The sequence below is a fragment of the Ambystoma mexicanum genome, chromosome 1q (genome assembly GCF_040938575.1).
Source record: "Ambystoma mexicanum isolate Mex_15411 chromosome 1q, UKY_AmexF1_1, whole genome shotgun sequence".
Taxonomy (NCBI): domain Eukaryota; kingdom Metazoa; phylum Chordata; class Amphibia; order Caudata; family Ambystomatidae; genus Ambystoma; species Ambystoma mexicanum.
The window spans coordinates 1,541,597,511-1,541,616,024 of record NC_090922.1 but is presented as its reverse complement, the minus strand read 5'-3'; the positions used below and the strand labels follow the sequence as shown (position 1 = coordinate 1,541,616,024).

General features: G+C 44.2%; 1 protein-coding gene across 1 annotated transcript in view; it reads right to left on the bottom strand.

Moving 5' to 3' along the window:
- Positions 1-5,458: 5,458 nt before the first annotated feature.
- The window catches only part of LOC138563371 (zinc finger protein 850-like), a 205,638-nt gene continuing 192,582 nt past the window's right edge, over positions 5,459-18,514 (bottom strand). The window contains exons 3-4 of the mRNA XM_069642850.1: positions 10,657-10,768; positions 5,459-9,101 (exon numbers count right to left, since the gene is read on the bottom strand). Of these exons, the coding sequence (XP_069498951.1) occupies positions 7,930-9,101; positions 10,657-10,768 (1,284 nt within the window). The 3' untranslated portion in view covers positions 5,459-7,929. The remainder of the gene's footprint in view (positions 9,102-10,656; positions 10,769-18,514) is intronic.

The following is an 18,514-nucleotide window of genomic DNA, read 5'->3' as shown; positions in this document are numbered from 1 at the left end:
AACGAGGTGCACATGTTTGCATATCTGTGTCCGGAATGGGGCATGCGAGAGGTGTGACACATGGGTGCTTATGTCACCATAATGGACATGCATGGTGTACATGTGCATGTGTCTGAGTAGTGAGTGTGTGACTGGCCAACCCCATGGATGTGATGTGCATGTACCATGATGCATGTGAGGTTCAGCCCCACTTCTGATGTGCTTGCAGTGCCTTGTACACGGATGTGAATGTTTGTTGCACATAGCATGCATGTTTGTGCATGTGTGTTGCTTACACTGACCTGTGAGTTGTGGAGGGTGATGATGGTTATGGCTCTCAATAGTTTGGTGCATGTGTCACTCTTCACTTGCTACGTTACGTGTCCCTGCTGTTCATCAATGTTGGTGATGTGTGTGCAAACATGCATGTGATGAACTGTGATTCACATGGCATGGGGCATGTATGGCCAATGGATGGGTGTTGAGTTGCACTGTGGGGGGCGGCGTGGGGGGGCAGCGTGTAGTGTAATTTTTGTGGACATTTCATACATGATTGCATGTTGGAGAATGTGTTTTGGGGGGACGTGTGTTGGGGTCTGCCTGCAGGTTGCCGTCACTGGTGGGGGGAGGGGGAATGAGTCGGGGGCTGCCTGCAGGTTGCCGTAACTGGGGGGGCATGAGTTGGGGCCTGCCTGAAGGTTGCCGTCACTGGTGGGGGCAGGGGGACATGAGTCAGAGACGGCCTGAAGTGTATGGTCCCATGAGGGCTGCCTGTGGGGTAAGGTCAGTGGTGCTGGGGGGTCCCTGTGCTGTGGGCTGCCTGCGGGGTATGGTCAGGGGTGTTGGGGGATCCCCTGTGGTGTGTTGCTGTCTGCGTGGTATGGTCAGGGGTGTTGGGGGACCCCCATGTGGTGTGGGCTGCCTGCAGGGTGTGTTGGAGGCTAATGTCAGCACGCACGGCCCTTTTCACGTGATTTGACTGGTGCGTGTGGGGTATGCGTATTCAAGGGGTTTGCAAGGCCATTTTCACACAATTTGGATTGCGTGAGCGGGGTACGTGTATTCACGGGGGTATGGTAGGCCCTTTTCACGTGATTTGTCTGGCGCGAGCGGGGCGCGCGTATTCACGTGGGTACGCCAGTCTATTTTCATGTGATTTGGATTGCGCAAGCTGGGTATGCGTTACAGTAGGCGCTATTCACACGATTTGGCTGGCACGAGTCAGGTACACGTATTCACGGGATGTACACAAGGCCGTTTTCACGTGATTTGGCTGGCATGAGCGGGGTGCACGATTTGGGGGCTTATGCTAGGCCCTTTTCACACGATTTGGCTGGCGCAAGCGGGGTACGCGAGTTCACATGGGTACGTGAGGCCCTTTTCACGAGGCTCTTTGGCTGGCACGAGCGGTTTGCGCGATTTCGATTTCAAGGGGATACGCAAGGCCCTTTTCACACGATTTGGCTGGCGCAAGCAGGGTACGCGACCATTTTTCATGTGATTATGATGTAGGCTGGCTGTATGCTGGGCCACGGATAGCACAGGCCTTTGCGCCGTATTGGGGATTTCGATGGCTTTTTCCTGCGCAAGGGGCGATGTTGGGGGCGTAACTGCCGCTGCTGGATGTTCACTGCACCATGGCTGGTAATGGCTCAGGAAATCCATGAATACGCGGTACGCGGAAATGCTGTTTTGTGCCGCGGCCAGCACACGTGTGGCGCATGCATCCTCTGCGCGAGGTGCCTGTGCTGCTCCTGTGCCAGATTCTATTAATTGGGCCCATAACAATCTTAACCCTCTATGGAATTCCGATTGTAAGATACACCTACATGTTTATGATGAGCAATTGGACCAGAAAAAAAAATTAGGTCCATGGTAAGGATAATAAAGAGTAATTTAATCCCACATGAAGAGAAATTGGCCAAGTGCAAATCGTTAAAACAAAATTATCACAACTACTGCAAACATTAACATACGTTCTTGTTACAGCAAGACTCGGAATCGATGCTAAGAACCGTATCAAAAAAAGATCTGGCCAGGTTTTGGAACTTAATTAACGGCCAAGCCCTGTCTATATGTACTGCCCAGTTAAATGCAGTCGATGAGTCAACCTGGGTAACGTTTTTCTTTTAATCTGTAAGATTTGGTAATGTGAAACCGGTAAAGCACTCTGATAAATCCCACAACGTGATAGCTAAAGATCTGCCCATTAAAATCAATCCAAATATGGTGTTCCGACTTGATAACTTCATGCAATCCCTCGCGAGCTGAGGGCCCAGTAGGCTGTTGAATGCCCTTCTAAAAAACCACCCGAGAAACTAGGCTAACACTCTGGCTATTTTATTCAAGAGTGTCATTTCCACAAAAACCTAACCTGCTACGTGGCAAATTGCCTTTATTGTCCCCATTTTCAAAAAGTCCTACGGTCTGACCCTTCAGACCTACTTTGTTGCTGGATGCTGATAGTAAGATTTGTTCCTCTATTCTCCTTCAGCACTTGGTAAAAGGCGCTGCTGATATGTCACGGCTATCTGTATTTCAGACCGGCTTTCCCAAAGGCACATTCCACATCTATAAATGGCCTTGTGCTCAAATATATTAAAAAAACAACTTGGGCTACTGTCGATGACTGCACGAACATGGCTTCCATCGATTTATCATCAGCTTTTGATCATGCCAGACACTGGGGAACGTTGAAAAATTGGGAGATTCCTAATGGCCTCCTGGAGCTCATCATAGGTCTTCATAAAAACTCATTAGCCCCATCTCTGTTCAGCCTAACCCTGACTATGTCTCGCTGCATTCCGACACGGTCTGGTCTCAGGTAGGGCTGTATCTTGGCTGCATGTCTGTTCAACCTCTATGTATCCGATGCAAATGTCTATTTGAGCCTGGCTGCACTAATAGCACCTACGGTGGGTACCCAGACGGTATCTTGATTAGCATACGTGGAGGACTTCCTACTTTTTGATAAATCACGAGTGGGGTTAAATAGACTTCTCAAGTCCTTTTCTGCGTAAGCAAGCAATAATGGCCTTAAAATTAATCTAAAGAAAACCAAAATCTTAGCCATATCACAAAGTATGAGAAGGAGGAGCAAGTTGTGGTCTTGGGAGAACACTGCGATTGCCTCAGCCTCCTGTATGACATACCTTGGCTATACGATATCTGCTGCTCCAGGTTTCAGCAATGGGAGGCACATGCTAAATCAAAAGGCAACCATGTTGCGCTTTCAAGCCCTGGTGCTACATCGAAAATTCAGATCCTTTTCTGTCATGCCAGTCTTGGAATTTTATGTAGGAAATTTGGTTCCCAAGTAAATCTACGGACAAGAATTATTCTTTGACGTACCTTTGAAATGGTTTGATTTGTGGGAAGCTAAAATATGCAGAAGAGTTCGGGGGGCACCAACTTGTGTTCCAATAGCTGCAATAAGGTATGAATTGGGCCTCATTTCCATTCAAGGCCGGGTGGAGTGGAGTCTCTTGACCCCGTTTAGGAAATTACTTTTGCCAATTCGTGATTCCCTATATGTGAACCTACAGGAGTCTATGAACTTGTCCTCTACTGGGAAATGTACAAATTATGTCAGACTAATTAGGAACCATTGTGAGAGCATTCAAAATAAAATAAGCATGGATACAGATACCTAAATTCAATATCCGACAAAGGGATAAAACAGCTATTGATCACGACTGGATTGAGATTCATGAAAAATTACTTTGTTATACATCCATGTCGCAACTCTTTCATGAACATAAAAAGTGGGGTGAAATTGCACCATACCTCATTACATTTTCTGATAGACATCACAGGAAAATATTTCTAAAGTTCAGATGGAACTTACTGATAACGAATGAAATTCTCTTACACCGTGGTATTAATATATCTGAAGACTCAGGGTGCAGATTGTGTGATCATAAAGGCAGCGTTGAATCTACTAGACATCTGCTGTCATTTTTTAAAGGGTTAAACGAAAATGGTCTTGATACCTGGGTAAAATGTTTCCCGTTAATCAATGGGTTCAGGAGAGGCATATTTGCCACAGATGCTTAAGTAGTAGAATGACCTCGGATACTTTAGCAGTTGCAGCCTTTTTTAAATCCTTAGAAATACGACCTGCTGGCCACGTCCAACAAGTAGTATGTAGCTTGTGGTTATCTTGTGTCACTTGTATTAAGGATGACATATGACACTTTGAGATGTCAAGATAACTCAATTTAAGCGATAACGCCTTATATCTACGCAAATGTAGAGTGGATGATTTTTTTTTATGTCTTGCTAATCCATTAACCTTAGATTGTTTTGAACATTTTCAAACATGAGTTATCATGAATTGTCATTCTGCTGCTAATATGTTGTGTTTTGTAATTGTTTGTGTGATTTTATGATTGTGTTTTGCCATAGCATTTTTCTATTTTGTATCCTTAATGTGAACGTATTTGTAAAGGTTTTTAAACCATATACAATAATAAAAAATAAAATATTTTTGAAGGTCTCATTGAGCCTCAACAAGTGTACACCAATGGGGCTCATTCGCTTGGCATTGGGGCTGCAGTCATTATCACTCATATGTACTAGACGCTGCAGAATAAAATACTAGATCCACCAAAGGGGTCCCTTTATGTCTCCCTGAAAGATATTCTTCAAAGAGAAGCCTCTGTTGTACTAAATGGTTTTAGAAATGAATGAAAATCCCAGAGTTAAGCAAAATGTACGTTAGTCTGACCTGGTTAAACAGTGCAAGAAAATTAAATATACTTCCTTGAATACGTAGGTACAGTAAGTAAATACGATACTTAGTTTGTTTTTATGAGATTCGGAGTCAATCAATTGCATACAATGTAATTTTGGGGCACGAGAAAAGGTTTGTTAAGAGAATGGTGTTGCTTCTGTAATATCCAAGGCATCTTGGAAACATGTAATAACAGAGTGTGACTATACAAGAAATTTAGTTTTAGAATATATCCTGGTTTTGGTGAATGCATTTGTGATGTCAAATTAATTTTGGAAATGGTTGGTAATGAGCAATTACCACAAATGGATTATTGCCATAGTGCACTTTATTAAACAAATGTATGAGGAATGGGGAGAACAGGACTTTTATATTTTAGCTGTGGGGGACAGCAAGACTGCTTATGGGTTCTAATGTGATGATGAGATTTTGGTGTTGCTCTTTTAATGTATATAGGTTTTTTATTGTTCCAATGTGATTTTATGCAAAGTAGATGTCAAGAACTGGAAACATAAAATAATAATGTGTGTATGTTTGAAACCCCATTTGTTATATAGGCCTTACAAATATCCTATAAATAAATCAAATAGAAAGGTTTTTATAAACATATATAAAATAATGAATTAAATCAAACTGAAATGGAGCCGTTCTCCCCAATAATTAAAACAAATGAATCGCCTCTGATCCAGGAACCAGTTTACACAAAAGTGAAGCCAGAAAAAAGAAAGAGATTTAACATACAAATGGAGGGACTAGCTATTTATTTATAACTTTAATACATAATGACATTTGATCTAAAGTTCAATATTCTTATAATCGGCTTTTCATTCAGTTTATGACCTTAGGTTGGTAGAGTTTAAGGTAGACATGCCAGCTTATCCGGGGTACATTTCATTTGGTAAACATTTGTGTACACTATTCCTTCTTGGAATTTAGAGAGAACGGCTAGGATATCATTACGTCTAAAACCCTTTCAATTAAGGCAGAAATGTACCACTTCATTTTCAAATGTACACATATGTTGTATTGAGTCACAGTTCGTTGAAGATTAAAATAAAATTCCATATCATTTAATGCAACACTTGACATCTTCTCCACGCCCTTCACACCAAACCAATTTCTTAAAAAGTAGTGCTTTGAAAGTGGACATACATCCTCCTTTATGAAATAGTTCCATGGCCTTGGGTCCGCACATGGAAGAACAATATACTAATCGTAAGTGCTGTAATAAAGACAGGAAATAGTTTTGGACACTAGTGGGGACCCTGCAATTTGCTGCAAAAGGAGAAACACTGCAGTGTTCGGCTAGAAGAGCATCCAGGGGGGAAATGCATGTCTTGCACATTCTGACCTCCGGAGTAATGTTGGAGATTCCAAGCAGTGTTCTGCTAGAAGGGCATCCAGATGGGGCATGCATGTCTTGCACATTCTGACTTCCAGAGTAATGGTGGAGATTCCAGGCAGTGTTCTGCTAGAAGGGCATTCCAGGTGGTGCATGCATGTCTTGCACATTCTGACTTCCAGAGTAATGGTGAAGATTCCAGGCAGTGTTCCGCTAGAAGGGCATTCCAGGTGGGGTATGCATGTCTTGCACATTCTGACTTCCATGTTGGACACTCCAGGCAGTGTTCCGCTAGAAGTGTATTCCAGGTGGGGCGTGCATGTGTTGCACATTCTGACTTCCAGAATAATGTTGCAGACTCCAGGCAGTGTTCCGCTAGACGGGCATCCAGGTGGAGCATGTATGTTTTGCACATTCTGACTTCCGGAGTAATGTTGGACACTCCAGGCAGTGTTCCGCTAGAACGGTATTCCAGGTGGGGCATGCATGTGTTGCACATTCTGACTTCCGGAATAATGTTGCAGACTCCAGGCAGTGTTACGCTAAAAGGGCATCCAGGTGGAGCATGTATGTCTTGCACATTCTGACTTCCGGAGTAATGTTGGAGATTCCAGGCAGTGTTCCGCTAGAAGGGCATTCCAGGTGGGGCATGCACGTCTTGAACATTCTTACTTCCGGAGCAATGTTGGAGATTCCAGGCAGTGTTCCTCTAGAAGTGCATGCAGGCAGGGCAGGCATGCCTTGCACATTCTGACTTCCAGAGTAATGTTGGAGATTCCAGGCAGTGTTCTGCTAGAAGGGCATTCCAGGTGGGGCATGTATGTCTTGCACATTCTGACTTCCATGTTGGACACTCCAGGCACTGTTCCGCTAGAACGGTATTCCAGGTGGGGCGTGCATGTGTTGCACATTCTGACTTCCAGAATAATGTTGCAGACTCCAGGCAGTGTTCCGCTAGACGGGCATCCAGGTGGAGCATGTATGTCTTGCACATTCTGACTTCCGGAGTAATGTTGGACACTCCAGGCAGTGTTCCGCTAGAACGGTATTCCAGGTGGGGCATGCATGTGTTGCACATTCTGACTTCCGAAATAATGTTGCAGACTCCAGGCAGTGTTCCGCTAAAAGGGCATCCAGGTCGAGCATGTATGTCTTGCACATTCTGACTTCTGGAGTAATGGTGGAGATTCCAGGCAGTGTTCCGCTAGAAGGGCATCCAGGTGGGGCATGCATGTCTTGCACATTCTGACTTCTGGAGTAATGGTGGAGATTCCAGGCAGTGTTCCGCTAGACGGGCATCCAGGTGGAGCATGTATGTCTTGCACATTCTGACTTCCGGAGTAATGTTGGAGACTCCAGGCAGTGTTCCGCTAAAAGAGCATCCAGGTCGAGCATGTATGTCTTGCACATTCTGACTTCCGGAGCAATGTTGGAGATTCCAGGCAGTGTTCCTCTAGAAGGGCATGCAGGCGGCGCAGGCATGTCTTGCACATTATGCCTTCCGGAGTAATGTTGGAGATTCCAGGTTTCCCCCTTGATGAACATTGCCTTTCCACGTGTATTGTGCCAAGCTTAGTTCAATCAGCCACGTGAGAATACATATTTATCCAATTGAATTAAAGAGGGCTCCACATAATTTGAATTTGGAAAATGTTACTCCATATGTTTTGAAGTTGAAATTAAAACTACTTTGTGAGCGTGTATAAATGTAAGTCATTCCCATTTTAAAACTTAAATAGAAACATACTGCAGCTAAACCAGTTCTATTAGTAGTTCACACTTCTTTGCAAATTGAAATTAGTGTAAAGTTAAATATGAATTTTTACTTTACAGTTTCTCTACGGGTCAGAATGTTATACCTGTAGAACACCTTTCAAAAAGGTTTCTCGCCTGTATGCGAGAACTGATGGTTAACAAGACCATCCTGCCGACTGAACCTTTTCCCACATTCAGTACACTCATGAGGTTTCTCCCCTGTATGTGTTCTCTGATGACGAATAAGATGCCCCTTCTGAGCAAACCTTTTCCCACATTCAGGGCACTGATAAGGTTTCTCGCCTGTATGCGTTCTCTGGTGGTAGGTAAGCTGTTGCTTGCTAGCAAATCCTTTGCCACATTCAGTGCAGTCAAGTGGTTTCTCACCTGTATGTGTTCTCTGGTGCACAGTAAGCTGTCCCTTCTGAGCAAACCATTTCCCACATTCACTGCACTCATGAGGTTTCTCACCTGTATGTGTTCTCTGGTGGTAGGTAAGATGTTGCTTGCTAGCAAATCCTTTCCCACATTCAGTGCAGTCAAGTGGTTTCTCGCCTGTATGTGTTCTCTGGTGCACAGTAAGCTGTCCCTTCTGAGCAAACCATTTCCCACATTCACTGCACTCATGAGGTTTCTCACCTGTATGTGTTCTCTGGTGGTAGGTAAGATGTTGCTTGCTAGTAAATCCTTTCCCACATTCAGTGCAGTCATGTGGTGTCTCGCCTGTGTGTGTGATCTGGTGCACAGTAAGCAGCCTCTTCCTAGCAAATCCTTTCCCACATTCAGTGCACTCATGTGGTTTCTCATCTGTATGTGTCCTCTGGTGCAGAGTAAGCTGTCCCATCTGAGCAAACCTTCTCCCACATTCTGTGCAGTCGTGTGGTTTCCCACCTGTATGTGTTCTTTGATGCTGAGTAAGAGAACCCTTCGTAGCAAACCATTTCCCACATTCTGGGCACTGATAAGGTTTCTCGCCTGTATGTGTTCTTTGGTGCAGAGTAAGCTGTCCCTTCTGAGCAAACCGTTTCCCACATTCACTGCACTCATGAGGTTTCTGACCTGTATGCGTTCTCTGGTGGTAGGTAAGATGTTGCTTGCTAGCAAATCCTTTCCCACATTCTGTGCAGTCATGTGGTTTCTTACCTGAATGTGTCCTCTGGGGGGAAATAAGCATATCTCTATTCCCAAATTTAGTGAGCTGGTAAGGGCTTTCACCAATGTTCTCACGAGGGCACTGAGTATATTCATTAGATGGCCCTTTATCACACATTCTGTGCATTGGTAAGGTTTTTCACCAATGTTTTTCCAGTTTATTCTGTCAGGTTGACTCGTTCCACTGAACCTTTTCCCAGATTCACAGGGCAGATGAGCTTTCCCATGTGTGGGTCTTTTCTAGTGACAGAAAGATGTTTCTTCTGGCTGACGGTTTTAAAATATTCTGTGCATGTATACTGTTTGACCATTTACAGGTGTTTTGCAAAATCTTATAAACTAATCTCACATTCAGAACGTATATAAAATAGCACTCGCTTGTGTTCTCTCCGGGAAATAGGCAAAAGAAAAAGTCTTACTGCACATCAAGCACTGCTGCTATCATTGCTCTGTAAAGCTGGATATTTATTGTAGATCTGTGTTGCTGGATACTACACGAGTGTTGACTGAATGAAACCCATCATGTATTTAATAGGCTTCTCAATCTCAGTTCCTGAATAATCAAAAAAGAAATTTGGACCACAAACGCGTCTGCTTCTAAGAAGTTACGAAATTGCACATTGTATCAATGAAAGTTGGTACTGTATTAGTCCAGAGAATTTGACAATCAATCTTGAGTTTTTTGGGGACTCAATCACCTATTGAAGTAAAAGGAGAAACACATTATTAGTTTCAACATGTTCACAGTCGCAGGCATCACTCACAGGCCGACTGGTTCTCAGCTGTTACAATATATTAAGGAGCACTTATATAATTCTCAAGTACACAAATATGACATTATTAGCTTCCTGTTTTGGCCTTTTTCTTATTAGTAATCCACTAGAAATAAACTGATCTTATTTCTAAATAGTGATTTAGGCATTGATAAGTGTGGGTATTCTAGTGTAAATATAGCCTTTTGTTTAATAACAGTAGATTTCAGCTGTTCAGTTATCATCGCCACAATTTATTCAATGGTTTCAATTTCCAAATATTGCAGTGCTTACATCAAATTCAATGTTCGCAGTCATCCTATTGCTTTCAAATGCGTCAATTTAGCTTATTTCCAAATCCGCAAATGGTCCTTCTTACATCTTCTTTTCATAAGAAATAAGTCTTGCTTTTTAGTCTAGTCTTTAATAATCCTCATCCTCTTAGTTTATTTTTCAAAAATTCTTATCCTCAATAATCCTTGACATGTGTTTCACCACTATTTTGGCTTCTAAGAAGGCCATGGGCCTCATTACGAGTTTGGCGGTAGCCGTGCCGTTAAAAACGGCGCCGCTGCCGCCAAACTTGTGAGTCTACCGGCACCCGTCAATTGGGACGAACGTGGGCATTCCGACTTTGGCAGACCCGGTCCATCCCCATTGACGGGTGTCTGTAATGAGTTAATCCCCATTCCCATTGGAACCCCATATGGCTCAATGGGAATGGGGAGGTTGGATGCACCGGCACCGTTTATAACGGTGCCGGTGCATCCAACATGCTGCGCTCGCTTGTGCCGCTCTGCCCGCCAGGTCCGACCTGAGCTTAAGCATAAAACCCATATTACATCTGATAATTTTTAAATCATCTCTTAATTGGTACGTACTCCAAGAGTTAAAGGATGTTTCTTCCACATACTGATATCAACCTCACAGAAATCCATTACTTCCAACTGGAAAGCCGTGAAAGTAATGCCTGTTCTTTCTTGGTGGGCTCAGGTACTCTCTGATTAACTGCAAGGGACCCAAAAGCTCCTCCTCTCCTTTCTCATCCGATGCCTAAAGGGAAGCAGACAACTAACATGATGTCATTCTTGGGGCATTCCCTGCAGGGACCGCCCAGCTCTGCGAGCAGACACCAATGGAAGATGTGCTTGGTAGTCTAATGTGTCCGGTGGTGCACCAATAGTGCTCTTATGCTTGAGGCATGGGAAGTGTTGCCATGTTCACCTATTGGAAGTGATTTTTGGCTAGTTGTGGGCCTAGGTTTGCTAATTAGAGGACGTTTGTCGTGAGTTTTGTCTGCTTATTTCAACACACAGGGCTGTATAATCAGCTTCAATAATTTTTAGAGATACCCACATCACACCCAGAATGATGCACACAGCACCCCAACTGCCGCACACAGCACCCCGACTGATGAGCTTTAAAGTGAGTAATCCATAAAGTTTCCTTATCAAGGTAAGCTCTTTGACACAACGGATGTAAATTTGGCTTGAATAGAAAGGGGTGCATTCATGTTTCTAGTCAACATTATTCATAAGAGCAGGCTGGGATTTGGTGACATGCTATGTATACCCAAGTGGCCTTCTATCACAGTCTCTTTTAGTGTGCTTCTTAGTGCTGAAGGTGTAGGGGTGTAAAACAGGAGATTTCAAGTGCTGTTGTTATTATGCATTCAGGGACTTGGTTTGCCATTTAGGATGCAGAAAATACAGCTACAATATTATTTTGGCTTAACATGTTTCCATAAGAATTATATAGTGTCAGGTTGGTTTCTATTGTAATTGTGTAATCTCTACATGACAATATTATCCTTGCATTCAAAAAATTAACTACCTAGAGCTTGGAAGGAAGGTGGTCAAGTTTCTAAATTGCAACGCAGAGTTAAAATTGCTGCTTCATTAAACTGAGGTATGTGATCCTTAGCAAAGAATGTATTCTTGTTGTAACATGCAATAAATGGAGTCCTTCAACCGATTTGGAAAAAAATTATTTATTATGGGGAAGATTAAATGTTTTCAGAACAAAATGGTGTTGCACCATTTCTCAGTGATTGGCCACTGAAGATGGCCTGGAATTGTATTATTGCTGTACTGGCCTCTCTGTCCAATGCTACTTGATTTGAGAAATATATGACAAATGACCTTCATGGTAGTTTACGTTCTCCTAATCCTTGCACTCCATCCTTCACAACTTGGTGAGACAGCCTGTATCTGCAGGTGGGACGGAAAAAGCTGGCTGCAAAATATAGCACTTACTTTAAGAGCTTGCAAAGTCCTGGAAGCCTTTCAAGTGCATTTGTCCATCCTTTCGCAGGTCCCCACCATTGCCCCTCCGCGTAACCAACCATCACATGCAGTTCCACAATGAAGCCGTGATCATCCCGGAGTTCTCTCCCTTTTTGCGCCCTCTTCCTCCCCCTCAGCTACCTTGCCCTCTCCTGCCCTCCCTTGAGTTCCTACACCTCTGCAGGGAGTACCTCTAATTTGTACCCCTCCCCAGAAGTCTTTCAAGGATGGCAATCTTCTCCACCTCGCCACTCTTAACTCTCGCTCAGCTATCAAACACTCCTCTGACATCTGCCGTCTCCTGGAAGAATTGACCCTGATGTCCTTGGTCTCTTCAAGAACTGTCACGAGCTTTGACACTCTGACACTCTCCTTCCTGATGGCTACAAGATCCTCTCTGAACCTAGATCCAACCGCTCCGTTGGGGGGGGGGGGGAATGTAGTCTTAGAGAGAGTCTCGAGCGTATGGGACTTCTACACACTTACCCATCCGGGCACAACCACTCGTTTGGAACTTTTGTTCCTCGTGGGTGAATAAAACACTTAGGCCAAATCCCTGGGTAGCACGTTTCACACAATTAGGAAATTGGCGGGATCTAATAAACAGTCCTTTCTCTACATTAATTGAGTGGTTGTCCTCTGGGTTTTTAATAATCAAATATACCATCTTTGATTTTGATACAATAAATGAGGATAGTAGTGATGAGGGACAGTGTTTTTTCCTGCTATCCCTATTAGACAGGTGGCTCACTACCTCCCCCCTAGGGCAAGGCACTCCTGACAGGGGTCAGGGTGTTCTTCCTTTAGGGTCAGCCAGTACGTTGTATCAACCATGTTATCTTTGATGAATGTGACAGTGTCAATGTTAACTATTTCTCACAAGAACGGTTTATGTTGTGTTACAAATCTGTAGAAATAATGGTAGGGAAGGCAAAATACTTTCCTTGAGGTTTGAAACCTTGCCCTGTTGCAATGCTCAGTCACTCTACCAACTAGTGTAGTACAGGCCTACACTAAAGATTGAGTTAACTATTGCCAAGAGGACAAGGCTAGTGTAGACTCCCACAGGGTTACTACATACAATATTGCCTAACACTGGTGGCAAGCGGTGAAGATCGATTGTAGAGTTGTTACATTAAGTATTTTGCTTTGCGTGTGTTCAACTAAACCCCCACAAGGCTAAGCTCCATCAGAAAAGCAATTGTAACATGCCTAATATGGATAACTTCAAGAAGGAAGCCCTGATCATTTTAACAGCAGATTAGCTGAAATAAATGTGGAAAGTCAGGAATCCTACTGTAAAAGTAAAGAAAAATGAGTTGATTACAAGGTTATTGAATCACCAAAGGTTGGATAGTAGGCCTGTAACCCCTACAAATCCAGAAAATGTGGAAAATGATCATGAGGATGACAGTACAGAGTCTAACTCTATTGTAGTAGACGAGTCACATGAGGTAGAGGAGTCTCATGATAGGAGCCCCTCTTTGCACACAGCCTGCCCTTTTGCCTCAAACCATGTCCACTGGGACCCCACAAGGTCCAACACTGAGTCCAGAATATGTGTCTCTTGAAACAATGACAGTTGAATTAAGGGAATCCCAGATTTAAGGGTAACCCTTCAGGGGTCCACACTGCCTCCTTAGCCTACATCCCTGAGGAAGAGGTTCATATGGTAAGTGGTAACTTTCAACTATTGGCTCGAGAACCCATTGGAGTCTCAGCAAGTGTTTTGTTAGCATCCCAGGGACTGTGGGAACAGCATAATATAGATGTGTATACCTCTATTCCAGATAATACCAAAGAATATTACAAGGACAGTGTACTTGTGAATGGTCAGGAAACCTCTTTCATTAGAGACACTGGGGCCAGCATTACAGTAGTAGATGAAACCTTTTTCAAGCCTGAGGATGTTGCTAAGGCACCCAAAGGTCCCACTAAGTTTGCTGGAGGCCCTGTCCAGATGGTTCCAATACTACCGGATCTCATCCACTGCAACAATATGACTGTAAGAATACCTGCCAGTGTACAAAGTGAGGTGCCTGGGAGAGTCCTGCTGGGGAATGACTTAGAGACTCTTGGAGTTGTATCAAGCACCCCCAGGCCTCCCAGTAAGAGGAAACAGGAGCAGACTAGATTGGCCAGAGAGGCAACATTAGATGACTCTCAATGGAAAGTTACAGAATCTCCTATAACTTCCAGTCCACAGGAAGGACACCCTTCTAATTCCAGGACAAAGAAGGAGACAAAAGCGAAACCCAGGGTCTCAGGAAAGAAGAAAGGTATCACACCTTTTCAAAGGACAAGGACATGCCTGAGAGGACAGTCCAAAGTCACACCTATGGCTCCTCCACCAGCTGAGGCTGAGTGGGAGGATCAACCAGAAAGTGGTGAACCAGCTACTGGTGAAACAGAGCTGGAAGAAGCAAAGTGTGTATGCAGTATCCTCTGGGAACACTACACACAACTATGACTACAGGTGTATACCAACCTTTGGTATAGTCTGTACTACACAGTTTTGCTAGCATGTTGAGCAGCCAGGCTTATCTCAAGAGGGGAATGTGAGCAGTAATGATATTTCACAGAGGTTTACAATCACAGGTGTTCAAATAAACTCTTACACACAAGGTTTCTTGGATAAACACTTATTAATTTATTTATCAGTCAGTTATAAAACATTCATTAGAAGGAGGCAATCATATAGTAACACACAAATATACTTCAGTACTGTACACTCTAAGTTTCTGAATCAGACAATACCCTTTTGGGATGGCCCACAGATACAACCTACACCCACAGGTGACTTTAGTAACAAGGGTAGTGGGGACATTAATATCTTACTGTTGGCATTCAGAATACTTTTCAAGAGGAGTAAAAGGCAAAGGTTATCAGAACATAAAATACCACACTTATTCCTAGGCAGTGCAAATACTTTGAGTTCACCAGAAGAGTCAATTCAATTCAATAAGCTAGGCCAAAGTCAATGGGCTAAAGTCTTGGAGAGGATAAAGCGATTCTGGTGAGTAAACGAAAACATGTCTGCACAAGTTCTTTGAAGCAGTTTGTAAAAGGAAGAATCATAGGTTGGGTCACAAGCTGATTAGGCCTGCGAGTTGCAAAAGTTTGAAGCGCTTTCACTGTGAGAGGTAAGTTCTCTCAATCTTATTTTAACAGTACCTTACAAAGAAGAAAAAGATGCAGCTGTTGACTTCTGTTCCTGCAGTTCTTGCTGTTCCTGGGTCTCAGTCGTGGGGACAAGAGGGAGGACGTCGGGGGACTCCTGCACTGGGACAGCCAAAATCTTGCAACTGGCAAACTTCTATTTCAGTGGCTGTTTCGCATTTCAGCTACTGCACTGCTAACAACGCTCGTCCTGGCTGTCAAGGTGGACTGTCCTGACTTCTGAGGCTCGGCGGTCCGACGTCATGGGAGTCCGGAAGATCTTCCAAACGCTTTAGGCCAGCTTAAAAGTAATGCACACAATCTGGTCTCCCTCTCCCTGGTTCTACGATTTTCTAAAGCAACTCAGAGGAAATACAACCAGCTCTGAGATGTGTGTGCAGGTGGCTTACTTTGGAGTTGATTGGTCCCACCAACTCAAAGGGTAAAGTCGTCCTTGCAGGGCTTCTCTGTCGATTCGAACTTGTCGTCTGGGCACTGCAGCAGGGCTTCACCGGGCAAACCAACGATCCAGGAGTTGCAGCAGATGTCCTCTTCAAACTCTTCTTCGGTTCCTTCATCCAGTGTTCGACTTGGTCTTCCAAGCCAAAAGACTTGTGTTTTATTCAGTTCTCTCCCATTCATTCCAGCCTAGCTGACACTCCCCCAGCAGGCTGGCTGTCCTTGCCGGACAGTCAGCCAGCCAATCATCCTAGGAGACTACTCAGACTACTCAGGATCAGATTATTAAGAGAGGTGGACAACCCTCTTCTGAAGCCTATCTGGAATTTAGAAATGATTCCCTTTGATTTGGCCCACTCCTCCAGATCTTTCAAGACTAACCCTGCAAAAATCTTTCCATCTGCGTCAATTAAAGAAATGGGCCGATAATTGGAAGGCAACATTTGGTCCCCCTGTTTATAAATTGGGATTACCACAGAGGTACACCAAGAATCGGGATCAGCCTTGACTCAAGTAAATTGTCAAACAAAGCTTTTAACACCCTGGCCCACAAATGGCGTTGGTGAGGCCATTAGGACTGGATGCACGGGATGCTGATGACTTGTGAGTTATATCTTCCAGGGTGCAACTGAGGATCCATGGGGAACTCAAAGAGATCTCATTCTTCTTACTATCAAAACGCCCATACAGCTTCGAGAAATGTTCCACCCAGACTCTATTGCTCTAACCAAAATCTGCAGCCTCACCCTCAAAAACGCAGTCGACACCATAACACCATAGCTCCTTTAGATCTAATGAAAGCCAAGGTGACTCGGCATGCCAACTCTTAGTTCTCATCTGAACTCCAGGAACTACGCACCCTTAAGTGCATCGCGCTCACTAACTGGCAAGCTAACCCTCAAGGCTCCACTAAAGAAGAATTAAAAAAAATGATCTACCAATACAAAAAAGCCATCATCTTAGTCAAAACCACCTCACTTAACTCGAGTCACCAGTTATAATGTCATGCTGGCCCCAAGCGGTCAAGCCTGGTAATAGTGAAAACAGGGATTCAAACTGATTTAACAGAAACTTGCACTCCTCCTGTTGTTCCAGTGTCAGATTAGAAGAGAGATTAACTCCTATTTTCTCATCTAAAGGTTGTCCCCTGAGGAGATCAGGTAGAGATTCACTCTCTTCCTCCTCTTGAGCTGAAGCTAGAAGCAAAGCTCCCACTTATGGTCTGGTGACATAAGCCTTTAGGCGGTTGGCGTGAAAGACTCTGGGAGCCTCCTTAGGATTGCCTAAGTCCACCGGATAGTTGACCTCTCCAAGTTTGCCCACAACCTTGAAGGGTCCTATCCATTTGTTCTGTAAGGCCCTCTGCCTTGTAGGAACCATAACCAAAAACTAGCTGGTCTTGAATAAATTCAACCATGTTGGCCTTCTGGTCATGCCAATGCTTCACCAGAGCTTGACATGCTTTTAAGTTATCTGATGCTTCTGTCATCATGTGTTTCATTCTCCTCCGGAGACCTAACACATAGTCAGTGACTCTCACTGGCTTGGGGGAAGGAGCACTCTCCAACCCCTCCTTAATTAGGGCCAATGGAACTCTAACTGGATGACCATAGAGAAGCTCAAAGGGACTAAATCCAACTCCCTCCTGAGGGACTTCTCTATAGGCAAAGAGAAGGCATGGCAGTAGAAGGTCCCACTTTTTTGTAAGGGGTTCCTCTAAAACACCTTTCATGCTCGTCATAGTACTGTTAAACCTCTCTACCAATCCATTCATCTGAGTATGGTAGGCAGTTGAGAACTTGTAAGTCACTCCACAGTTCTTCCACATGGTCTGCATGTAGTGGGACATAAAATTAGATCCCTGTCAGAGATGACTTGCTTAGGAAATCCTACCCTGGTAAAAATACCAGGTAGGGCCTTAGCAACAGCTTGGGCTGTAACAGTCCTCATAGGTATGGCTTCAGGATACCTAGTAGCATGGTCTACTACAACCAATATAAATCGGTTGTCTGAAGAGGTAGGAGAGTCTAGAGGGACCAACAATGTTGATTCTTACCCTCTGAAAAGGAACTCCCACCACTGGGAAAGGCACCAAGGGTGCCACATTCTTGGCTGCACTCTTGCCAGATGTCTGACAAGTGTGACAGCTTGTACAGAATTTGTCTACATCAGAGCCCAATTTAGGCCAGTAGAAATACAGAGAAAGCCTTTCCTTGGTCTTCTTGAAACTGAAGTGACCAGCCAAAGGAATCTCATGGGCTAACTGTAGGAACTGTTGTCTGCTTTCCAGAGGCACTCCAAGTCTTCTGTAGTCCCCTGGAGTAGACTCAGTAGGTTCACTGTAGAAGAGGTCATCTTCCCAGTACAACCTATGCTTCCCTGGCTCTTGCCCTTCCAGCTGGGAAGCTGCCTGTTGGCAAAGTCCTTCAAGAGTAGGACACTCTTTGACCTCTGTTGAAGTCTGCCCTAAAGGGGCCACCTTCTTTCAGTAAAGACTGCAGCTCAGGATGGTCTTTAGGATCCAGATCTCCAACAGGGGAAAGGTCTTCTTCCAGTTCTGATTCCTCAGCAGCTGATTCAACCTTTCCTGGTTGTTTCTCTCACTTAGCCTCAGCTGGTGGATTAGTCACAGGTGTGACTTTGGACAGTCTCGGGGGATGTCCTTGTTGGTAGCACAGGAGTGATTTCTTGTTTCTTCTTTGAGACCTTGGGTTTCCCCTTTGGCTCTTTCTTTTTTTGAAATTGTAGTCAGTGGGCTGGGTGTTATAGTTTCTTCTACAACAACTTCAGGAGAGACATCTAATGTACTCTCGCTGGCCCTCCTTGCCTGCTCCTGTTTCCTTTTGCTGGGAGGCCTGGGGGTGCTTGATACAACTCGTAGAGTTTTTAAGTCATT